Raw genomic sequence first — 26,499 nt, 5'->3', positions numbered from 1 at the left:
AAACAAAACAAAAACAAGGGGACAGAGTGACAGTGCAGTGGATTTGCCTTGCATGCATATAGTCCCCTGAGTTTTCCAGGAGTAATTTTTGAACACAGAGTCAGAAGTAACCCCAAAGCGCCACCAGGTGTGGCCCCAAAATAAAACAAAGCAAAACAAAAACTAAATAAAATATCACCTCACATCAATAAGACTGGCACACATCAGAAAGAACAAAAATAACCAGTGCTGGCATGGATGTAAGGAAAATATATTCACTGCCAATGGGAATGTCAGTAGGTTCGTGTCAATGGGTTCAATTTTTTGGGAAACCAATATTATTATTTGGGAAACCAACCAATATATAATATTATTGACACTTCTCGGGGCCGGGCGGTGGCGCTAAAGGTAAGGTGCGCCTGCCTTGCCTGCGCTAGCCTTGGACTGACCGCGGTTCGATCCCCTGGTGTCCCATATGGTCCCCCAAGCCAGGAGCAACTTCTGAGCGCATAGCCAGGAGTAACCCCTGAGCATTACTGGGTGTGGCCCAAAAACCAAAAAAAAAAAAAAATATTATTGACACTTCTCAAAAAATTATGAACATAGGGCCATAAACATAGCCCAGTGGGTAAGATGCTTGCCTTGCACACAGCCAACCCAGATTCAACCTTTGCCATCCCATGGAGGACCCCGAGCATCATGAGGAGTGATTCCTGATAATAGAGACAGAAGTAACCCCCGAGTAGTGCCTGATGTGGACCCAAAACATAACAAAACCAACCAAACAAAAATATACTAACAAATTAGCTTTCACACATGCCAGAAATTCTGTTTCTTTGTATTAAACCCCAAGGACCCTAAATAGAGTTTTAGGATAATTAACAGAAAAGGTAGAGTGCTTGCCTTGCACGTGGCCAATCCAGGTTCAATTTCTGCCAGTGCATATGGTCCCCCATGCACTGTCAGGAATGATCCCGACAATGAACACAGAAGTGTATGTTTGGGCCATAGCCAGCAGTGTGTGCTTACTTCTGGGCGGTGGCCCAAACACAGTCTCTCTCTTTCTATCTCTCTCTCTCAGTTCAAAAGACTTGGACTTCCATATTCATTTCACTGCAGCACTATTGCAATGCCAAAATCTGGAAACAAGTCTCTAATAACAGTGGACTGTATAAAAAAAAAAAAAAAAAACTAAGGGCCTGGATAGCACAGCGGTGTTTGCCTTGCAAGCAGCCGATCCAGGACCAAAGATGGTTGGTTCGAATCCCGGTGTCCCATATGGTCCCCTGTGCCTGCCAGGAGCTATTTCTGAGCAGACAGCCAGGAGTAACCCCTTAGCACCGCCAGGTGTGGCCCAAAAACCAAAAAAAAAAAAAAAAAAAACTAAGATAATATGCACAACTTACTCTTTATATACCAAGCAATTCACCACTGTGTGAATGGAACTGAAGGGAATCATGCTGAATGAAGTCAACCCAGAGAGAGACAGAAACAGAATGATCTCTCTTACATGTGGGAGAAAAGAAACAGAGTGAGGGAATAACAAATGATCAAAGGCAACAGAACCTGAGACCTGGTCAACAGACCTGAGCTTACCAGGAGACAAAGAGAGGAAGGGAGGGGCAGAGGGTCGGAGAGGGAAGTGACATTGGTGGAGAGGGTGGTGTTGAAACTCTGCTTCTAAGAAATCCTACCAGTAATGAATGCACTGTAAATCACAGAACTTAAAATATTAACAACAATTAAAATATTAACAAAAAGGATAGAAGCTCAGCAGCATAAATAGGAAGCTCTGCACCACACTGGTGGTGACTGTAACACGAGGCAGCTGCTTGGAAGACAGTTTAGTGGTTCCTCAAAATGTTAAATGCAGAGTCATCATATGACTCAGCAATTCTAATCCTACATTTACTTCAGAGAATTCCAAACTTATTATATTCCTGCAAAAAATGGCACACAGATGTTTGTGACTGACAACATGGGAACAACCTGGTGCACATGTACTGCTCTTGCTCTTGTGTTACTGCCCAAGCACATGTGTTGCTGCTGAGCTTGGGGTGCCTGAGTACTTGTGCCTGTGTCCTGAGATATGGACTTTCATACTTGTTAGATGACACCCAGCTATTACCCAAAACAAAGGCATTCCCCCAATTTCCTCTTTCCTTTCACATAGCCCTTTGATATGTTAGAGTCCACCTGGATTTCACTCAATCCTCCCCTGCCCGGGTGAATTGGGACTGGCTTAATTAAGAAAGGTGAGTTTGGCTTGGTGTGCGGAGAGACCACCAGGAAAGAAGCCACTGACTCCATGATTCTCTCCAGACTGGCTTGACTTATTAAGACTTTGCGGCTACCTGCTTCAGATCCACCTGTCTGGGATGAGAAATATAGCATATGGGGTAATTTCACAACGTGGGGAGTAACTTTACACATACTTTCATACTGGGATGTGTACCAACTCTCTCCACACTGGAGAAGCCCAGTGTTTTCACTTGAGCACATATCTGACCTTACTTCACCTCTCTCTCGCCTTACCTCCCTTTATTTCCCAATAAACTTGTTTTTACTTGGAAAAAAATAGTGGAATAACCCCAAAAGTTCCTCATCTCATGACTATAAAGTTGTCCATGGGACAACATTCAATAAAGAGGAAAGAAATGCTAACTCCTGCTACCACACTGAACTCTGACTACATTCTGCTGAATGAAAGAAGCCAGTCACCAAAGGGCAAACACTGTATGATTCATCACAGAGGCCAGAACAGTCATATCCTAGAGACAGAAAGTAACCTCCAAGTTGCCAGGAAGAAAGGGAGGGAGAGGGGTGCTGAAGGTAAAGGGGACATCTAGGATATGAATTAGAACATAACAAAATGGTTGTGGGTTTTTGTTTGTTTGTTTTAAATTTTAGCAATCCAGAAAGAAATAGGCCATGACATGGGCCCAGGCACTTACTTCCGGGAAGGGTCTTTGGACATGGTCCCATTTCAGAAGCTTGAGGTACGCATAGTTCTGGACAGTGGCAGGACTGGGTGATGGAGCATCCCTGGAGTCAGCAGCCCCTCCCGCAGCTGGCAGGGAATTTTTATACTTCTGATTCATGAGGTCATCTGCGGCTTCTTCTAGCCACTGGGTGACAAAGTCCAAGGCATCTGAAAAACAAGGCTGTCTCATTGCCACAACACACCACAAGGATGCTGTCCAGAATGAGGGAGGACGATCACCCAGAAGGTGGAAAAGCACAGAGAATGGACTCTGGAGTCAAATAGATCTTGGCTCAAATCAGTCATGCCAGTGACAAGCTGAGTGACCTGAGGCAAGACAGCCTCTGTCTCATCACCAATATCAGTACAAAGAAACAAACACTCATGGGTCAAGTGAAATGAATGAAATTTTTGCTACCACAGAAATTTACTGGAACTTTCTTCCTTTTTCTTTCCCTCTTGTCCCACAATGGCTACCCCATGAGACAAGACTGACATACTGATAAATCCATCTCTGTGAGATGACAAAAATTCTTGTCAGCGACAGAATGGATGAGACACTTGCAAGGGCTGCCCAGTGTGACTCAGACTTTGCCAAAGAGGAAGCTCTTTCCTTGTCTAGATCTTGGTTTCTTTTTTCCCCTTTGTTTTTGGGTCAAATCTGGTGATGCTCAGAAGTTACTCCTGGCTCTGTAATCAGGAATTACTCCTGGTAGGACTCAGAGAACCATATGGGATGTGGGGGATCAAACTTGGGTTGGATGTCTGCAAGGCAAGTGCCCCACCTGCTGTGCCATATCTGGTTCTGCCCAGCTGGATCTTGATGTCTATCAATCTGGTTTGCTTTCATGCACGTCATATGTTTGATAAAGAAGTATTTTCTCTACTCTCAGTTGACTTTCATCCACCATCAGACTCCCCAACTTCTTTATTTTTATGGGGAAGTTAGGGGGGTTCCCAGTGCTACAAAAGGGACTTTGGAACCATTCGCATTCTGAGAAAGTAATGCGGCTTGATACTTGGTGTGGTTTGGCCTCATGCAGGGATACATGAAAAAAAAAAAAAAAAGAGAATGTTTCTGTTCATTTTGTTTTTTGGGTTTTGTGGAAGGTCATACCCAGGGGTTATCCCTGGCTCTGCAGTCAGGAATCAATCCTGGCATGCTTGGAGGATCATATGGGATGTGGGAGTTAGGGGTGTGTGATTGAACCAGAGTCAGCTGTATGCAAGGCAAACACCCTCCCCTCTGTGCTATTGCTCTGGTCCTTGTTTTGTTTTTATCTGAGGGCCATACCCAGGGAGTATGCAAGGATTATTCAGAATTCCACACTCAGGAATCATTCCTGGATGTGTTCAAAGGACCAAATGGGATGCTGAGGATTAGACCCAGGTTGGTTGCATGGGAAAATGCTCTGCCCACTGTGCAATCTCTCAGACTACATGTTCTGAACTAAATTGCCTCCATCAGGACCTGGAAGGTGTTACAGCCCAGCCAGCAGAGGCTCCCTTTATTTTACTTTATTTTATTTTATTTTATTTTTGTTTATGTTTATTTTGCATCATACCCAGCAGCACTCATGAACCTCTCCTGGCTCTGTACTCAGAAAGTGCTCCTGGCAAGCTTGGGGGACCAAATGGGATACAGGAGATCGAACTCGGGTCTATCCAAGTTTGGTCATATGCAAGGCAAATGCCCTACAACTGTGCTATGGCTCCTGTCCCTAGAGGCTCCCTTAAATCAAGGGGGAAGTCAAGCTCATGGCTGTAGTCCACCATCGCTATCACTGGAGGGCAAATCTGGTATCACACTACAACACTGAACTCTTGGTTCTGAGTTCCAATGCCCCTTTAGCCTCCTACAGTAAGCCCTGAAGTCTCACGTACAAGTCAGCTTGTATGTGGGTGAGAAATAAGTACTAAACTCTGGTTCAGGGACTATATCATCACTCTTTGGTGCATTTCTCCCTGAGGCCTGGCAGCTGGGCCCTGATTCTCATACTAAGTCCTTATAAAACCACCACCTTGAGGCTTTTGTGAGGAGCAGGACAACACTGGCTGGGAATGTGATCTGTGCGGTAAGTCAAACAGTCAGACAAGTGAATGGATAAAGAAGCTATGGTGTTTATACACAAAGGAATACCATACAGCTAATAAAAGATGGAATCACACAGTTCACCGGGACATAGATGGATCTGGTGGGTATTAATGTCATAATAATCAAGGTAAGTCCAAAGAAGAAGGATAAATACCAGATGATCTCACTCATCTGTGATGTACTGAGAAGCAAAACAGGGGACTAGACAGTATCAAACAATGACAAGCCGTTGGCCTTGTCTTTCAAAATGGATTCCCAAGTAATGAGGGGAGGGAACAAGGGTGGACCAGAGTGACACAAAGACAAAGTGTGGTGGAGGGTCATGGGCAGGTTGTGTGGTGGGTTGTAGTAACTGCACCAATACCATATATTAAACATAATTTTAGCCAAGTTACCTAAATTATTAAGAGCAAAACAAATAAAACAAGGGCAGTCCCTTCCTCCTTGGCTGACTACACTCAGCAAACACTTTCATCTCTTGTCTCCCACTGCTGCTTCTATATTGCTCTTTCCTGACTCTTACAGGCCCCCAGAATCATCTCACCTTCCTCTGTCTGGACTGGATGAACAAGTTCAGGACACTGAAGTAAGTATTCAGGCATCTGAGTCTTCACCAAGTTTGTTCTGTGATCAGCAAGTGAGAGGCGGAACAGAACCCCCTCCAGTAGATCTGAAGACTGCAATTTACCCAGCACATCAGGTGCTAATGCAAAGACTAAAAAATGGCCTTCTTCCCTTTGGAGTCGAAGTGATAGTGCAGAGGGTAGGGTATTTGCCTTGCACTTAGCTGACCTGGATTCAATGCATGGCAGCCCATATAGTCCCCTGAGTCAGGCAAGGTAATTCCTGAGGGCAGAGTTACATGTAACCCCTGAGCACCATTTGGTATAGCCCCCAAACAAACAAACAAAAAGTAAAACTTTAAAAATAAGACAAGGAATTTACAAAAATATAAATCTGTTCTGGGATGGAGGAATAATAAAGGCGATAAGGGATTTTGATCACATGTCCCCCAACCCTACTTTGATCCCTGGCATGACACACATATGGTCTAATGAGCACTATGAGGAACGATTTCTGTGCATGGAACCATGAACCATTCCTGAGCAAATTTTTTGGGTTTTGTTGTTGCTGTTGTTGTTGTTGTTTGCTTAGAGCCACAAGTAGAAGTGCTCAAAGGTCACTCCTGACTGCATTCAGGAAACACTCGGGGTAGTATTCAGAGGATAATAAAGGGATACCAGGGATCAATCTGGGTCAGCCTCATGCAAGGCAAGAGCCCTACTTGCTATATTATCTCTTAGGTCCCTACATTTATTTTTCACTTTTTTTTCTAAATAGTTGTGCTTTTCTGTCATCAAAATAATGTGTTATTAAATTTTCATTTTATCTTGAGAATCCTATTATTCTACAACTACTATAATGAAAAAAAACATAACCCATAACCAGACACACAAGGAATTAAACATACTTGGCTGCTTCTCTAAAAACTCTTGAAACTTTGTTCTTTCATATTCTACTGACTGCTGCATGAGATGTGGCCTAATGCTACTGACAGCAAAGTTCACCATGTCCACTTTCATCAGGTCCAACACAGAAAAAATTGCTCTGAAAGAAAAGAAAGAAAACCATTTAGAATGGGGCACTTGTAAACAGTGTTTTTAAAGAAGAGGTAGCTGATTTGCAATAGTCTTTTCAACTCAGATAAAGTAGCAAAAAATATCAGAAAAGGTATGAGTAAGTAAATTAGTGAAAAAAAATATTTTGAGGGCCGATAAATAGCATGGAGGTAAGGCACTTTTGCCTTGCATGCAGAAGGACTGTGGTTCAAATCCCGGGCATCCTATATGGTCCCCTGAGTCTGCAGGAAGTGATTTTTGAGTGTAGAGCCAGGAGTAACCCCTGAGCGCTGCTGGGTGTGACCCAAAAACCATATATATATATATATATATATATATATATATATATATATGTATATATATATGTATATGTATATTTAAATTATTTTTAAAAATAAGTAGAGGGGCTGGAGAGGCGGCTCAATGGACTGTAGTTCATTATTGGCTTGCAGGAGGTCTGGATTCAGTCTTTGGCTTGCAGTGATCTCTCTAGACAACTTCTTGATCCCTGTAAGTTAACTTAGAAGCAAGTCCATGTAAGACAAAGCAATAAATAGTACAGCAGGCAGGATGATTGGATTGTATGCAGCACACCTAGCACACCAAGCCTAGCACATAAGTGCCCCAAGCCCACCAAAAGTTATTCCTTGGGGCCGGAGAGATAGTATGGAGGTAAGGTATTTGCCTTGCATGCAGAAGGACAGTGATTCGAATCCAACATCCCATATGGTCCCCCGAGTCTGCCAGGAGCGATTTCTGAGTGTAGATCCAGGAGTAACCCCTGAGCGCTACCGGGTGTGACCCAAAAACCAAAAAAAAAAAAAAAAGTTATTCTTTAGCACAGAGTCATGAGTAAATTGTAAGAACTGCCTGTGTCCCTCATCCAGGAATAAAAAATGTTGGCTCAGAGCAATAGCACAGCAGTAGGGCATTTGCTTTGCATTCAGTCAACACAGGACAGACCCTGGTTTGATTCCTAGCATCCTATATGGTCCCTCGAGCCTGCCAGGAGTAACTCCTGAGCACCGCTGGGTGTGACCCAAAAATCAAAACAAAATAAATGCAAGTGACTTATATCATCTTTATAATAACCTGGTTCAATATCCTTATGGTTTGGCATCTTGAATTTGGTGATGAACAATATAATTTGACAGATAGTATAAAACTAAAAAAAAAATTAACCAATTAACATACACAAAAAAATAGGAAGCTACTCAAAATGGAAATCTAGAGACTAGAGAGTTAATACAGCAGGTAAGCCACTTGCTTTGCATGTAGCTGACCCAGATTCAATCTCTGGTATTTCATATGGTCCCATGAGCCCGGTCAGGAGTGTTTCCTGAGTGCGTAGCCAAGAGTAAGTCCTGAGCACTGCTGGACATGGCTTAAAAAAGGGGAAACCTAAATTATACCAATGTATTGTACCAATGTCAACACACTGGACTGAGGAGATGTTCCAAAGAGCTGAATATATCCTTTGCATGCAAGAAGCCTGGGATTGATTCCTGACACTGTACAGTCCCCCAAGCACCATTAAGTGTGGCCCAAAAAGAAAAAACAAATCAGTATCCTGACTATGTTATACTATAGTTTTGCAAAATGTCAACACTAGGAGGAAACTGAATAAAGTATATTTGCATTATTTCTAATCATTCCACTTGACTACATAATCATCTCAGTGATACTTTCAATTGAGTAAGAAAAATGATTAGAGTATAATGTTAACAAAAAATGTTAATCATGGTGCCGAAGTGATAGCACAGCGGTAGGGTATTTGCCTTGCACGAGGCTGACCCAGGATGGGCCTCGGGTCGATCCCATGTGTCCCATATGATCCCCCAAGCCAGGAGCAATTTATGAGCGCATAGCTAGGAGTAACTCCTGAGCGTCACCGGGTATGGCTCAAAAACCAAAAAAGAAAAAAAAAAGTTAATCCTACAATGTCTACCAAATCTTTTGTTTGCTTGTTTGTTTGTTTGTTTGTTTTTGGGTCACACCCGGCAGTGCTCAGGGGTTAATCCTGGCTTTATGCTCAGGAATCGCTCCTGGCAGGCTCGGGGGATCATATGGGATGCCGAGATTCGAACCACCGTCCTTACCACTGTGCTATCTCTCCAATCCCACTACCAGATATTCTAAGGTTCAAATTAATGTTCTGACCAAAAACTGAGGCTAGAGATATAGAGCAGGGCTTAAATCGCTTGAATTCTATCAGACCAAGTCTACATAGAATCCCCAAGCACTGCAATGAGTGACCACTTAGCCTAGAACCAGAAATAGCCCTGAGTACTGCTGAATGTGGTCCAATGCCTCCGCCACTCCCTTCCAACGGCCTCCCTCCCAAAAAATCTATTGTATGATACAGATTTGGTATCACATATTCAGGGGGAAAAAACTCGCATTCCTGTTCTACAAGCATCACATTATCAGGCCTGAGCAGACATCTCTGACTTGCTGGCTCAGGCAGGGAGACACCTGATTTAAAGACTTCAAGTCTCAGTATGTCTTATAACAGGCTGACTTCCAGCTTCTCCACCAGGATTATGTTGTATTATAAATGTTACCCAATGGAAAAATGCAATGTATAGTGCCCAAGCCAGTGACTAGTTCATTTGCATTCCTTTCAGTCTTGACAAAATGTGCCAGTCTGAGACCATTTTCCCTAAATTAATGCTACATACAAGCATTCAGTACTGATTATATATTGAATATATATATATATATATATATATATATAGAGAGAGAGAGAGAGAGAGAGAGAGAGAGAACTAAACCGTTAACCAAAAGTGAAATTCTCAGGCAGCACCCTGACCATTTTTTGCTGTTGTAGGTTTGGGGCCATATTCAGCTGTGCTCGGAAATTACTCCTGGAAGGGCTCGGTGGTCATTCATAGTGCCAGGGATCAAACCTAAGTCAGTTGCATGCAAGGTAGGGCCCCTACTCACTGTACTGTCTTGCTGGTCCAGCATCCTGACAAAATCTTGTCCCTAACAACATAAATAATTATATAAATTTGATTCATAATAATATATACTTTAAAGGAAGTTAATATGGATTCTACGCCATTGAATAAGACTATATTGAGGCTACATTTCTGGAATGTCTTGGTCTATATTTCAAATTATATATAAGAATGTTTCCATTTCTTAGATGATATTTACTAAACTACTTGAGAAGTATTATAGCATCATGGTCTTCCATTAATCCTTAGAAATCTCAAGAGGAGGGGTCGGAGAGATAGGCACAGCAGTAGGGCATTTGCCCTTGCAAGCAGCCAATCCAGGGGGTGGGTGGGTGGTTAGAATCCCGGCCATCCCATATGGCCCCCCATGCCTGCCTGGAGGTGATTTCTAGCACAGAGCCAGGAGTAACCCCTGAGTGCTACCGGGTGACCCCTCCCAAAATAAAAAGCATCTCACGAAGGAAAATTTCTAGGTTCACATATATCCCATAAGTACAAGTTCAGGAATACAGAAAAAGACAAAGCAAATTTTAAAAAAAGGTTAAACTATTAGATTTATATAAAAGTTTGTATTGCCAATTTTGCAACTTTTTCTGAAGGTCTGAAATTTTTTCATAATAAAATGTTGAGGGGGGGCCAGAGAGACAGCACGAGGAGGTAAGGTGTTTCACCTTGCATGCAGAAGGTCAGGTGGTTCGAATCCCGGCATCCCATAATGGTCCCCTGAGCCTGCATTGATCGATTTTTCTGAGCATAGAGCCAGGAGTAACCCCTGAGCGCTGCTGGGTGTGACCCCAAAACCAAAAAGAAAAAAATTTTTTTGAGAGGAGGCCAGAGGTACAGCAGGTAGGACTTTGCATACAGCCAATCAGGGTTCAATCCCCAGCATCCAATATGGTTTTTCAAGTTTGACTGGAGTAATTTTCTGAGCACATAGTTAGGAGTAAGCCCTGCCAAGTGAGCACTGCCAAGTGTGACCCCCCCCAAAATTAAAAAAAAATTGGGATACAAAAATAATATTCTGTGGATATAGTTCAAGTGGTAGATTGTTACATGTATTGCGATCCTCTGGGTAAGATCCACAGGATTCCTCTGATCACTGTTGTGATGTGACCCTAGATGTCCCCAATAACCTTGGGGAGTAGCACCCCATAATACATACATTTATAGATAAACAGATTCCACAGGAACTGTACCTTTGATTATAAGATTACCATTAATATTTTCCCTTCTACTTATCTATACATTTTTACTGCATGAGTAGACTTGAGAAAATATTTTTTTATTTGCTTGTTTTTAGTTTTGGGACACAAATGAAGTGCTGAGGAGTTTATTCCTAGCTCAGAAATTGCTCCTGACAGGCTTGGGGAACATATGGATTGCCAAGGGATAGAACCCAGGTCAGCCAAGTGCAAGGGCAATTGCTTGAGCCACAATGCTATCTCTCCAGCCTCCAACCTTGAGGAAATTTAAAGCTACAAATTCTTTGGAAAGAGATTGATGGACTGAGTACATGCTTTGCATGCAGGAAAATGGGGGATTTAATCCCCCTCCCAGGAGAAACCCCCAGACCCTGAGCCAAGAGGTATAAGCCCCTGATCATTGCCAAGTGTAACCTCCCCTTCCCAAACCAAAAAAGTTATTTAAAAAAAAAAATCCAGGCTCTGTGTTGGAGATGCAGTCAAGGTCACCCCCCATAACTCCTGTACCTGAAAAGGGGTACTATTTCCTTAATGTCCTTTAGTTTATTAACTTCCTCATCTCGAACAGGTGCACACAGTGTCCCCATCATGCCGATAATAAATTCTGCCAACTTGGAAATGTCCAACGCCCCATTCTCTAGCCTCCTGCTTTATCAGATCCAGATCCAAGACTTCTGGTGAATCTGGTTTCTCAGTCTAGTGTGGCCAGGCAGCAAGAAAGATAAGAGAGTCTGTAAAAGAACACAGCCAGATTTAATCAAAGAGGTTTAGTCAGACGTCTATTCCTATTATAATAAAATTTACAACTAGCCAAATAAAGCCTTGCTGATAGTTACTATAATGTTGCATGTATTTTTATTTTACTTCTCATTCAATAAATCAACAGCAAAGTGTATTTAGAAATCAGACTAGCTGAGGCCAGAGTAGTAGCACAGCATTTACTGTGGTAGGGCATTTGCCTGCACTCAGTTGAACCCAGGATTGACACAGGTTTGATTCCAGGCATTTCCAAATGGTCCCCCATGCCAGGAGCGATTTCTGAGTGCAGAGCCAGGAGGTAATTCCTGAGCACTGCTGGGTGTGCCCCCCCCACAAATAAATCCGACTAACTACTTCATTTTCTAATTTGTTGCAGGTGGCTTGGCAGAAATAGGGAGGCAGAGGAAAAAAAAAGATAGAAAACCAAAACTTGGGTGGGAGAGATAGCATGGAATAGGGCGTTTGCCTTGCATGCAGAAGGATGGTGATTCATAATCCTGGCATCCCATATGGTCTCTCGATGCCTGCCCAGGGACAATTTCTGAGAGTAGAGCCAGGAGTAACCCCTGAGCGCTGCTGGGTGTGACCCAAACACCAGAACAAACAAAACAAACAAAAAGAATAGGGACTGAGGGAGGCAGTCTTGAGGAAAATTGTGCTTTCACCCGCTGCTTGGCCCACCTTGGCCACCCAAAAAGGCCCTGTGCAAGTCGAAGATTGTTGATGTCTGCTCCAAGCACTGTAGTTTTGACATTCACATGCCCAGCAGCCTACAAGGCAATCATCAGCTATGCATGTGTGAATGATCGCCCCCACCTGAGTTCTCAAATGGCTGATGACTAGGGCGAGGAACTGCTCTATGCAGGAACAGAAAGTCAAGTCCTTCACATTGGCACAAGAGTTCCAGGTCATCACCTTCCCTCAAGAAAAAGAATTTCAGGAAGAGATGAAATAGTGAAAGCTAACCATCTATTGAAAACAATTTAGAGGGATGGAGCTGAGAGAGAGTTATAGCAGGTTGGGCATTTTCCTTGCAAGTTGCCAACTTGGGGTTCGAATCTGATCCATAGGTTCCCCCCTCTGAGCATGCTGGGAGTAATTTCTGAGACAAAAGCCAGGAAGTGACCCCTGATCACTGTGGGTGTAGCCCAAAACAACTAACAAAAGAAATCTAGGGAGCTGAGGAGACAGAAACAGACAGACAGGCACATACGCACGCAAGCACGCACGCTACGGACACACACAACACACACACCACACACACACACACACAACACACACAATTGTGTTCAAGAGAGAACTCAGCCCTTGGGAAAAAAGCTTGGAATAGCTGCTGAGGAGGCGGCTATATACAATTCCTACAAATGTCTCACCTGGAGTAATCCACACATATAAAATCTTTCTGGGCTTTCTCACAGAGAAAGCCTTGCACTATTGCTGGTCCTTTTATCCCCCTCTCTCCCATTTTTCTTTTATTGGTCCTTTATCTTCTTATCAGGACTTTTTTTGGGGGGAGGCCACACCTGGCCAGTGCTCAGGGTTACTCCTGGCTATCTGCTCAGAAATAGCTTCCTGGCAGGCACAGGGGACCATATGGGACACGGGATTGGAGCCAAACCACCTAATGGTCCTTGGTCAGCTGCTTGCAAGGCAAAATGCTCTCTATGCTATCTCTCCCTCTTATCAGGACTTTTTTGATTTTTCAATAGCTTCTCTTCCAGAGTGGTTCACCTTTTCTCTGGGGAGGGGCCTCAGGTTTCTGAACCAGAGTGGTACCTCTTTCTCCATCTCCCAAAGAGCTCAGGATTTGCATTTCAAAAAGCAAGGTGGTCTTTCTGCCTTTGGGCTATCTCTAGGAGGGTCTTTTCTTAAATTTTATTATTTCCCAAAAGCTCATTACCACGTGCTCCCCACTTATCAATCTCCCTGCAATACAATTAAAAATCCAGGTTGTGATAATAATATGGACAACTAAGAAGTAAAAAGGGTTTTTTTTTATTTTTTTTTTATTTTCAGTAAACAGTTTTATTTAGGTAGTATGAGAGAGGAGAGAAGGAAACACCATAAAGTCAAAGAAAGGAATTACACACCACCTCAAGTTGGGATGTGGGTGATTCCAGAGTGGAATGTTTTAAGAAAACAACTTTAAAAGTAAGATCGGATGTGCCAAGGGCAGAAGCACATGCTTAGCATGCAGGAGCTCCAGGGCAACCCCCAGGACATTGCAGGTGTGCACTCCCCACCACAAAGAAAATAATCCAGACAAGGAAACCATTTTCAATTAATGTGAACCTGGGAGCACTGATATCAATCTCTAGCCATTACTTTGATACAACAGCTGCAAAGCAATCTCTGCGAAAATAGCTCCTACTTTCTACTCAATGCCCTCTCCCAAAGACTGAATTAATTTTTTGACCAAGCTGAATGTGCCCATTAAAAATTTTTATAAAATCACCTATATGTTATGGAATAATTTTTGCTTCATTGAATTAGGCTTTTTAAAAAAAAACACAGACTGGGCCAGTGAGATAGTACAGAGATTATGGTACTTACCTAGCACTCATCCAGCAAATGGTCCTGGGATTTCTGATGTAACCAACAGTATAAAGAAGTCATGCCATGTGATTTTTTTTTTTTTTTTTTTTTTTTGGTTTTTGGGTCACACCAGGCAGTGCTCAGGGGTTTATTCTGGCTCCAGGCTCAGAAATTGCTCCTGGCAGGCACGGGGGACCATATGGGACGCCGGGATTTTGAAACGATGACCTCCTGCATGAAAGGCAAACGCTTTTACCTCCATGCTATCTCTCCGGCCCCATGCCATGTGATTTTTAAAAGCTAAGTCCTAGAGAGTTTTTTCCTAACTTCGCTTGGGGTCCTGAGGTAAACCTTGCTGACATAGAGTCATTTTGTAGATATTCTAGACTATGCACTAATAGTTGACTAAATGTGAACCAGACTGGTGTCATTATATAGATCAGCGCCGAACCTAGGAAAACAAAACAAAAACCAGGCCATCCAGTGCCCCGAAATAATATTAGGAAAACTCTTCTGGATCTCTGAAAGGGAAGGGACTGATGGACAACCAACAAATAAGGGTCAAGATGCATGGCTTAATCTAACATCTGATTCGTTTATATGTGCCCTTGAGGAAGATGGAGATGCGCCTTGAATATGTGGGCTGAAAAATTTATAAATTGTGTGTGTACTTCAGCACAGAGCTCCAAGGTCCCTTTGACTTGGATGCCCTCAGTACTGAATCTTAATAGAACCTATCTCTATCCTCTTCCTCTTTATTGTGTTCCTCTGTTGTGCAGAAACCTGCCACCTAACAAAAAGGAATAAAACCCTCTCCTTAAGCCAGAGGATTAGCACAGCAAGTATGGCATTTGCCTTGCATGTAGCCACCCTGGGTTATTTGCCAGCATTCTATATGTTCCCCAGTACTGCCAGAAATGAACCCCTGATTAAAAACTAAAACAAAACAAAACAAAACAACACCTCTGAGATGTTGCTAGGGGCTACCAGCAGTCTAATTTCCTTAAATCCAAAGCCTGCATCCCAAAAGGCAAAGCTTCTAAATTCCTTACAGACATAGTTTTGAGGTTTATATTCTCTCATAGCCATTACATTTTCTTGATTTGGGGGGGGGGGTGGTCACACCCGGCAGCGCTCAGGGGTTACTTCTGGCTCTACGCTCAGAAATCGCTCCTGGCAGGCTTGGGAGACTATATGGGATGCCGGGATTTGAACCACTGTCCTTCTGCATGCAAGGCAAAAACGCCTTACCTTCATGCTATTTCTCCGGCCCCTCTTTTTTTTTGGTTTTTCGGGCCACACCCATTTGATGCTCAGGGGTTACTCCTGGCTAAGTGCTCAGAAATTGCCCCTGGCTTGGGACCATATGGGACGCCGGGGAATCGAACCGCGGTGGCGATCTTTCCTTGGCTAGAGCTTGCAAGGCAGACACCTTACCTTATGCTGCATATGGGAAAAATACCAACACTTTAAACAAAAACTATATCATGACAAAGTTGTCATCAGGCTAGATGTATCTAGCTTCTTTTTTTTTTTGGTTTTTGGGTCACACCCGGCGGTGCTCAGGGGTTACTCCTGGCTGTCTGCTCAGAAATAGCTCCTGGCAGGCACGGGGGACCATATGGGACACCAGGATTCGAACCAACCACCTTTGGTCCTGGATCAGCTGCTTGCAAGGCCCGTATCTAGCTTCTAACCTAGTGTAATGTGTGTAATGAAAAGATTTCTCAGCTTGATTAGACTCTAAATTTTAGAGTTTTTCCAGAGGCCCTATCTCTCTATACTTTACATAAATAGGTAAACCCAACATAGGAATATAGTTAGTCTCCAAGGTAAATGTAATCAGATCTTTCATATTCTTTAGTCTCCTGGCACAATAACGAGGAGGATTGAAAAAAGTACTTCTAGGGGACAAGAGGCAGGGCAGGGTAAGTTGCTTGCCTTATATGTGACCAACCCCTGCTGGACTTTTGGCACCCCCCATCTGGTATGGTATCTGGAGCACTTCAGGACTGATACCCGGGGGACAGGAGCAGCCAGAGTTATCAGAAACTGCGGTCCAAAGACACACAAAATATGTAAAATATATGTAATGTATATACTTCTAGCACAGCAGAAAGGCACTGCACTCTTCATCTCACCTCTTTGATCTCTCCAACAAGTTTGATGGCATGGTCATAAAGTTGGGGGGGTCTTCACTTAGCTGGCTACTCAAGCAATCCCCAAAACGCTTTATGTACAATATCCTTCACTCTCTTCTTTAAGCTGGAGGTAAATGAATTAGGAAAAAAAAAGAATAAATGAATGAATCTGAACTTTCCAAAGCAAAATCACTTTCCAAGCATAAATTCTATATGTTTTATAGTGAGAAAATTCAATGAAAGAAAAAAAACTCTCAGAAATAGATAAACAAATCACATACCCTATTTTTAATTATTAACTTACTTCAGAAAGTATACCATTGAAGAGAATAGCTTTAAAAATTTTTTTTCGGGTCACACCCGTTTGATGCTCAGGGGTTACTCCTGGCTAAGCACTTAGAAATTGCCCCTGGCTTGGGGGGACCATATGGGACGCCGGGGGATCGAACCTTCCTTGGCTAGCTTGCAAGGCAGACACCTTACCTCTAGCGCCACCTCGCCAGCCCCTTTTTTAATTTTTTTTTTTTTGGTTTTTTGAAAGAATAGCTTTTAACTAATTTGACAGAAGTGTAATTAACAACCTAGACAAAAATAATATCCTGATTAAGAACTCTAGATGGGGCCAGAGAGATAGCATGGAGGTAAGGCGTTTGCCTCTCATGCAGGAGGTCATCGGTTCGAATCCCGGCGTCCCATATATGGTCCTCCCGTGCCTGCCAGGAGCAATTTCTGAGCCTGGAGCCAGGAATAACCCCTGAGCACTGCCGGGTGTGACCCAAAAACCACAAAAAAAAAAAAAAAAAAAGAACTCTAGATAATTATTTAGATATTGGATAGCATTATTTCCTGATATTGGCAAACCCTAAAATATCATGAAATGAATTAAGATAACAATTCAACAAGTATATAAGTTAGTGGATTTTATTTTTTAAAAACATTCTATTTTCAGGAGCCAGACCCATACATAGCAGAGCAGGTAGGGCATTTGCTTTACACATATCCATCTCAAGTTCAATGTTTTGCATTATATATGGTCCCCCTGGATCTGATAATTTTTGTTTGTTTGTTTGTTTGTTTGTTTGGGTCACACCTGGCAATCGCTCAGGGTTTACCTCCTGGCTATATGCCTCAGAAATCACTCCTGGCAGGCTCAGGGGGAACCATATGGGATGCCGGATTGGAACCACCGTCCTTCTGCATGAAAGGCAAACGCAGGCAGGGAAGGTGGCGCTAGAGGTAAGGTGTCTGCCTTGCAAGCGCTAGCATAGGACGGACCGCGGTTCGTTCCCCCGGTGTGTCCCATATGGTCCCCCAAGCCAGGGGGGAATTCTGAGCACATAGCCAGGAGTAACCCCTGAGCGTCAAACGGGTGTGGCCCAAAAACCAAAAAAAAAAAAAAAAAAAAGAAAGGCAAACGCCTTGCCTCCATGCCCCGGCCCGAACATGCAATTCTTTTTTTTTTTCCCCACCCCCCCCTTTTTTTAACATGCAATTCTTAATTACTAATGTGAAAATATTTTTTGAAGAATAGATAAGAAATATTCATGGTCATATTTAGAAACCTCATGTCAGAACATTCTAGCTTGCTAAACCAGCAGCCATTTTTTGGGTTAAAGATTCTCAATATCTTTTTTGTTTGTTTGTTTGTTTGTTTTGGGGCCATACTCAATGATGTTCGGGAATTACTCCTTGATATGGGACTGAACCCCACATGTGCAAGGCAAATGCACTATCCACTGTATCCACTCTGGCCTCTCATATGTCATTTTTTTAGAGGTTACATAAAACAGTGGTTCAGAAGCTGAGATACAGTACTGTGAATTGAATTCAAGGCCTTGAACATGTTAGGCATGAATTCTATTTTTTTTTTTTTTTTGGTTTTTGGGCCACACCCAGCGGTGCTCAGGGGTTACTCCTGGCTGTCTGCTCAGAAATAGCTCCTGGCGGGCACGGGGGACCATATGGGACACCGGGATTCGAACCAACCACCTTTGGTCCTGGATCGGCTGCTTGCAAGGCAAACGCCGCTGTGCTATTTCTCTGGGCCCGAATTCTATTTTTTGTGTTTTGGTTTTGGTTTTGGGGCCACATCTGGTGGTGCTCAGGGATTACTTTTGACTTTGAATGCAGGAGTCACTCCTGGCAGTGTTCAGGGGGACCATAGGGAAACTGAGGATCAAACTAAGCTCATTGAAGTACAAAGCAAATGCCCTCCTGTTGTGCTATTGCTCCAGTCCCTAATCATGAATTCTTTAATTAAAATATCTCCCAGTCCATGATTTTCAAGGTATTTTTACAGTCATAATGGATAACAATTATTATGGCTTTCTTATGACAATATATTTTAATGGGTACACCTTATAAATGATTGAGATTCAACATATATATCAGGTGCTAGGGACATAGAGAAAAACCCATAGTCAAGTTATAGAGTTTACAATCTATAAAGAACACACAAGCCAACAATTACTCTACAAAGAATGAATGAAATGAAATGAAAACAAGATGAACAGCTAAATCCTATAGAGTAGAAGAAGCTGACATACAGGACTTCCACAGGTGAACCAGAAAGAGAGTATGCAGTGGTTCTCAAACTACGGCCTAAGGGCCACATATTGTGTTTCTTCACTTCAAAATAAGATATATGCAGTGTGCATAGGAATTTGTTCATAATTTTTGTTTTTACTATAGTCCTGCCCTCCAACGGTCTAAGGGACAGTGAACTGGCCCCCTGTTTAAAAAGTTTGAGAGTCACTGGACTATAGTGGGTCAGGTGTTTGCCTTGCACCTACCTGGCTGTTGTAGTTCACTTCCTGGCACTTCATATAATCCCTTGAGCACTGCCAGGAGTTAGCCTGAGCACTGCAAAGTGTGGCCCCATAATTAAAATTTTAATTTTTTTCTGTTCTTATTAAATTTTCATAAAGCAAAAAACTAGTTGTTACTAAATAAAATTCAGAGAACTACAAGAGGTGAGAAAGAGAGAAAGGTACATGTTCAAGAGAGCACAAACTTCTAAGGAAAGAAAGCTGAAAATGAAATGATTTTTTCAATGATTTCCACAGGATGTTTCAAGGTTTTTTTATTTACATTTATCCATAGGTTTTTGAGTGAGACACATTTTCTTAAAATATATATATTAAATATACAAAATAAATACAAAAAAAATAAAATATATAAAATATAGGTGTGTGTATTGGTGAGTTTCTTGGCACTCAGAGCTTATTCTTTTATGGGGGGGGGGTGGTTTGGGTCACACCCAGAAGCTCTCAGTTGTTACTCCTGGCTCTACATTCAGAAATCACTCCTGGCAGGCTTTGAACCACCGTCCTTCTGCATGCAAGGTAAGCGCCCTAGCTCCATGCTATCTCTCCGGACCGCAGAGCTTATTCTTGGCTCTCCACTCAGAGATAATTGTGGTGGGATTTGGGGGACCATAGAGAATGCCAGGAATGGAATCCAGGTCCATCACAAGCAAGGTAAATACCTACTCGCTGTATTATCTTTCCAGCCCAAGGCACATTTTCAAGCTCTCTTAATTTTTAGGTTAGGAATAGTTTCTAGCAACAACATGGAAATGGAAATTTGAATATACAGACATCAAGTTAAAAATAAAACAATATTTCCAGAACTGGCAGTGTTTTGTCAAATAAACTAACTTCATAACCATCTTACCTGTTTTCTGGTAAGTCAACTGCTTTAATCTGGAAATCTCCATTTAATACAATTTCATGGGCGAGTGCCATGTTAGTCACTCCTTTCACTGTCTCTAGAAGTTCTTCTACAGTCACAAATCGAGGAGGACTGGCTGTAACAAAAATCAAGGTAAGAAAGAGACTTGCTTCTGGGCATGAGAGATAATACAGAGAGATAATACATTGTCTTGTATGTGGCAGACCCAGGTTCAATCAGATGATTTCCCTGAGGACTACCAGGAGTAAGCCCTGAGCACCACCCAGTATGGCCCAAAAAACAAACCAAAAAAATTTTAAAGAGAGAAAGTTGCTTCCTTTTTTTTTTTTTTTTTTGGCTTTTGAGTCATAGCTGGTGGTGTTCAGGGGTTACTCCTGGCTCTCTGCTCAGAAATTTTTCCTGGCTGGCTCCTGGACCACATGGGATGCCGGGATTTCAATCACCATCTGTCCTGGATTGGCTACGTGCAAGGCAAATGCCCCATCACTGTGCTAACTCTCCGGCCCCTTATTATTTTTTTATATTAAAATAAAAACTAAAGACTGGTACCAGCTAATCATTTAAGTTGTGCCATGATTTATGCAAATACTGCGATAATTCCAAATAAAAGAATTTTAACTATTTCACCTTTGCTTTTTCTTTTAGCAAAGAATCGTAAAAACAGAATTCATATACTATAACTACAAGTGTTTGGGGGCCCTGATGAGATACTGGGGAATGAACCAGGGTTGGTTGCATGTAAGGTAAGTGCCCTGCCTACTATACTATCACTCTGGCCCTTCAAAACACAAACTTTTTTTTAATTGTTTTTGTTTTGTTTGGGGACCAACCTGGTGGTATTCAGGAAATACTCTTGGTTCTTTTTGTTGTTGTTGTTTAGTTTCTGGGCCACACCTGGCGGCACTTAGGGGTTACTGCTGGCTTTGGCTCAGAAATCACTCCTGGCAGGCTTGGGGTCCACATATAATGCTGGGGATAGAATCCAGGTTGGCCACATGCAAGGCCAAATAAACTACCCACTGTGCTATTGCTTTGGCCCCAAATCTTGGTTCTGTACTAAGGAATTACTCCTAGTAAGGTCTTGGGGGACCATAAGTGATGCTGGAGATTGAGCCCAGGTCAGCCGTATGCAAGGCAATCAACCTACCAAGTATTACCACTTGGCCCCACACTTTTTGTTTCGAAAAAAGTTGATGGTAGGGGCTAGAGAGAAAGCTCAAAGCGAGAAAGAAAAAAAAAAAAAAAGCATGTTTTACTTGTGGGACATCTGAGTTTAACAGTCAGGAATAACCCAAGAACATCAAGCACAAAGTAACCCCTGAGACTGTTACATGTCAAAGTCAGAGCACTTGTTAACCTTTTTCTGGATGAGAGAAAGAGGATGTGGAAAGAGACTGGTTGACACCTCTCAAGATTTCTAGTAGTAGGAGACTTAGCAGTAGGAGACTGCATTTCTCACAAGTCTGCAGCTGATACTGATGGACTCAGAAGTCATACTACCATATATTGAAAAGTATTAGCCTTTGGCTGGAGAAATTGATTGTACAGTGTAGGTAAGGTGCTAGCCTTAAAAGTGGCCAAACCTAGTTTGGTCCCTGGCACCTTATACAGTTCCCAGAGCACCACCAGGAGTGCTCCATGAGTACAGAGCCAGTTGGAAACCTTGAGCACTGCCAGGCATGGCTCAAAACCTTCATCCCAAACACTAGAGAAATACTAGTCTAGCTTATTATTAATTTGGGAATGATGTTAATTTTATATGCTAGTGGGCTTAAATGAGCTAAATAATTTTACTGACTTGCATAAAGATTCTTTATGTTATAAAGATTTTCTTAGGTTAATGAAAAGTTATTTCCCTTATTTGACATTTTTCTTTTGCTCATCAAAAATTAAACAAAACAAAAAAACCCAAAAAATAAGGAACCAAATCTAAGAGCTGGTTTTATTATGCCTGGTAAATATCTTAAATTGGTCAGATAGGGAGAAGTTGGGAAAAAAAACAAAATTCTTCTCAACATTTCAAAAAATTTAATAAATTTTCTTAATGAATAATCACAAAATATAATATGCAATATAAAATCCTAAATAGAATTTTTCCCATCCCCAATACTATTAAAGATACCTACTTTCTGGGCTCAAATAATAGTAAGGCAGGTGTTTGCTTTTTGTGGCCAACTTGGATTTGGTCCCTGGCACCCCATATTCCTAAATGTAGAGCCAGGAGTAACCCCTGAGCATCATCAGTTGTAGCCCCCAAAACAAACAAAGAAAAACCAAAATAAAATAGCATTGCTTTCAGCCCTGAAATTTTCATTTAGAGCTCCTTAAACCCTAGAGATTATTTGAATGAATTCCTAGAGTGATCAACAGTAGGGATTATCTAAGAACAAAGTTAACTCTTAGCTTGTGAAGAGCTGATTTTGGACCTAATCTAAGAAGAGGGGCTGGTTGCCAGAAAAACCAAGCACATAGTGGGGGTTTGGACATTTCAGGCACCATTCTAGCTTTACCCTCTGACACAAATCTCTGAGACCACATGTTGAATCAACTGCTTAAGGTCAATGATCTAGTCAAACAGAACTTTTCATGACCTGTGTAAATAATTCCTCATAAAAACCCAATGGGACAAGAGAAAAGAGAAAGCACAGGGCAAAAGTGCTTACCTAGCATACCTATACTCTTGTTCTATACCTGGTAGCACATAAGATTCCCTGAGCACCCTTGGTGTGACCCACTCCATCTCCCAAAACCCAATAAACTAGAGTTTGAAGAATTTCCAGTTAGTGCTGAGGAGGTGATGGAGAGCAGTGCACTGTAAAGGGAATGGAAGCTTTGTCCTCAAGACTCTGCCCTATAGATCTCTTCATTCCAGCACTCATTTATACTGGCTCTCATATCTGCTAATACAGCCTTCCTTGGCCTTTTCACACTTACAGACCAGCACCTTTCCTCCTTATCAGTCCATGAATCTGCAGTTATAATCAAGGCAGTAGACCAGTGGTTTTCAACTTTTCTACACATGCAGATCAACATTTGAACCCAGCCTGGTGGATGTAAATCACTGCTTGAATCAACTGGTGAACAGAGTTTTCATGAGATCTGTAAATGGCTCAAGTAAGCTTATGAAAGGAACTGAAGGAGCTGATGCTGGAACCTACCGACTACAGACAGTTGGCATGAAGCATAACCTAGAGTTTTTACTACTGGTATCTCTAAGCAGAGCAGGAAGGTTTGGGGGAGCTGAGACCTTACCAGTATGATTTAACACTATTTAGGGTCTCAGACCAAGTTAACGTATAAACTACCCAGCTGATATCACTGAGAATTTCTCTGTGCGAGGAAAAGCCTCTGCATGTGTCAGAAGTAAAATATATAGGACATACAGAGAAAAAGCATACTATAGGACAGAACTGGGGTTTACCCCATAGGGAGGAAACTGACTTATTTTCCCTTTATATCTTGTAGCCAGGGCTAAACTGATAATACACCAGGTAAGGTAGAGTGTTTGCCTTGAATAAGACTGACCCAGAGTTCATACCCTGCATCCCAGATGGTTCCCTGAGCACCACCAAGAGTAAGTAATTCCTGAGTGCAGAGCCATCCTCACCCCCTCCAAAAAAACCATTAAAAACAACTTGTATCCAGAATAGGTAAAGATTGCTTACAATTCAATGACAGAATATAACCAGTTTTAAAAACACACACACACACACACACACAGAAACTCTGGGGCTGTAGTAATAGCACAGTTGTAGGGCATTTGCCTTTCATGCAGCTGATAAAGGATGGACCTAGGTTTGATCCCCTGCATCCTATATGGTCCCCCCAGCCTGCCAGGAGCTATTTCTGAGCACAGAACCAGGAGTAAGCCCTGAGAAACACTGGGTATAGCCCAAAATCAAACAAACAAACAAACAAACAAATAAAAACCCTAGAAACTCTGAACAGATATTTCTCCAAAGTAGATCTACAAACAGCCAATAAATGTATAGAAAAATGCTCAATATCATTTTCTACAGAAATGAAGTTTAAAACCAGAGTGAGATACACTACACACCTACCCACCCTAAAAAGCCTGACCACATATAGCGCTGCCACACATGTGGGGCATCTAGCACTTCCTTCCGGACCTCAATGCTGGAAATGCCAAATAGCACAGTCACTTTAGAAAACAGCTTCTTTAAAAGGAAATGCATGAACTTACTACATGACTCAGTAATCCCTACTGCTCTTTACCCCAGGAATTAAAAAACTGAGCCTTGTGAAGACTTGTATTCACAGCTAATAGCAGTTTTACTCATCCCTGAGAGGCAAAACCTGGAACTAATTCAAATGCCTAACAACTACAAAATGAATACACAAATTATTCTATAAACATACAATGCAGTACTACTCAGTAATAAAAAAGAAACAACATTCTGATATATGCAATAATATGGATGCATCTTAAAAAGATCCTTATTGGGGGCCAAAGAGATAGCATACCAGGTAGGGTGCTTGCTTTGCATGTGGCCGACCAGGGTTGTATCCCAGCACCTTCTCACATTCCCCGCAAATTGCCAGGTGTGATTCCTGAGCAGAGTCCGGAATAATCCCTGAGCACTGCTGGCTATAACGCCTTTCCCCCCAAATTGTTATCTAAAGAGTCAGTCACAATAGACTCTATCTAATATAATTCCATTCAACCAAGCCTACCGCTATAGTGACAGAATGTAGGTCAGTGGTTCTCAAGAGGTAGAAATAAATTGGTCAAGAGGCATAAGAGAATTTTGGGAGATGACAGAAATGTTCTAGTAGCTCATAATTATGCTGGCAGTGACACACCTGAGAATCTACTTGTGAAAACCATCAAATGGCATGCTTAAAAATGGATGAATTTTATTATATACAAATTGTATGTTAATGAAGATGATTAAAAATTTTAAGGCACTGGGGCCTTATCACTGGAGTGATAGCATAGAGGTGGTGTTTGCCTTGCACACGGACGACCCAGGATGGACCTGAGTTCAATCCCTGGCATCCCATATGGTGCCCTAATCCTTTCAGGAGCATTTTTTTTTAAAAAACTTTACTTATTGATTGGTTTTTGGGCCACACCCAGCAGCACTCAGGGGTTACTCCAGGCTCTGCACATAGAAATCGACACTGGGATATCATATGAGATGCCAGAAATCGAACCAGGTCCCTCCCGGGTCGGCCACATGCAAGGCAAATACCCTACCACTATGCTATATCTCCAGCCCTTCGAGGAGCAATTTCTGAGTACAGAACCAGGAGTAACCCCTAAACGCCACCAAGTGTGCCCCCCCAAAAAAGAAAAAAAATTCTAAGTCACTGTGTAGGAAATAGCTGATATTAAATTTCTTTAAGCTGCTACTTTCCATTACCATTTATCTGAAAATAAAGTTGTTATAGATAAAGCAGCAAGACTTCTTATAATCCACTGAGTTCTTAACTTCTAAAAAGAAAATTTAAAGGGCCAGTAAAGGAGTTGGGCTATGCAAGTTTTGATCTTTGGCAACACATGACTCCCTGTGTCTCACTGGAGGTCTATGTCTGAAGATCCCCAAGCATCATTGAATGTGGCCCTCAGCACCACCAGGATGATCCTAGTGATCCTAACACTGCAAGGTCTTCATGGCACAACATCCTTGGGCCTGCCTGCTTGGATGAGTAACACCAGAAGGAATTCCTACCTTTCTAAGCATAGAAGACAAAAGTGCCCCAGAGTACCATGGCCTCATAACAAAACAAAAATCTTCCAACCCAGTTTTTATACCTGGAATCCCAAGTGGCCCCCTGTCCTGCCAGGAGGGTTCCTACTAAGCACAGGAGCCAGGAGTCACTCCTGAGCATTGGTAGGTATGACTCCCAAACAAAAACAACAGAATAAAACAAGTAAATAAATAAGTAAAGCAAGATGAAACATTCCAAATTCTAGAGACTGTTGTCATTGTTTCTGGTTTTCAAAGTGGTAGGTAATAAGCTAAAATTATCAGACAAGCATGAAGAAAAAATTTGGGGTAGCTGTCCATGTTAGTTTTTGTTTGTTTGTTTGTTTTTGTTTTTGTTTTTGTTTTAGGGTCACACCCAGCAGCGCTCAGGGGTTCCTCCTGGCTCTATGTTCAGAAATCGCTCCTGGCAGGCTCGGGGGACCATATAAAATGCAGGATTCGAACCACTGTCCTTCTGCATGCAAGGCAAACAACCTACCTCCACGCTATCTCTCCGGCCCCTTTTTTAGTTCTTTTTTTTTTTTTTTTTTTTTTTTTTTTTTTTTTTTTTTTTTTTTGGGTTTTTGGGCCACACCCAGTAACGCTCAGGGGTTACTCCTGGCTATGTGCTCAGAAGTTGCTCCTGGCTTGGGGGACCATATGGGACACCGGGGGATCGAACCGCGGTCCGTCCAAGGCTAGCGCAGGCAAGGCAGGCACCTTACCTTTAGCGCCACCGCCCGGCCCCCTTTTTTAGTTCTTAATTGAAATTAGACTTATGGAGAATACAAATCAAGGAAAATCAAACTTACAATT

The 26,499-nt window shown here is 42.2% G+C and overlaps 1 protein-coding gene across 1 annotated transcript in view; it reads right to left on the bottom strand.

The window, feature by feature from the left end:
• TCP11L1 (t-complex 11 like 1) overlaps positions 1–26,499 on the bottom strand; it is a 49,466-nt gene that overhangs the window by 9,441 nt on the left and 13,526 nt on the right. Inside the window, 9 exon segments of the mRNA XM_049780087.1 lie at positions 2,934–3,130; positions 6,529–6,665; positions 11,349–11,479; positions 11,481–11,519; positions 11,522–11,572; positions 16,277–16,318; positions 16,321–16,356; positions 16,358–16,400; positions 19,952–20,084. Of these exon segments, the coding sequence (XP_049636044.1) occupies positions 2,934–3,130; positions 6,529–6,665; positions 11,349–11,479; positions 11,481–11,519; positions 11,522–11,572; positions 16,277–16,318; positions 16,321–16,356; positions 16,358–16,400; positions 19,952–20,084 (809 nt within the window).

Source organism: Suncus etruscus, chromosome 9 (assembly GCF_024139225.1).
Source record: "Suncus etruscus isolate mSunEtr1 chromosome 9, mSunEtr1.pri.cur, whole genome shotgun sequence".
NCBI classification, from domain to species: Eukaryota; Metazoa; Chordata; class Mammalia; order Eulipotyphla; family Soricidae; genus Suncus; species Suncus etruscus.
Note: the sequence above shows the minus strand (reverse complement) of the source record. Positions and strands in the feature narration are given on the sequence as shown.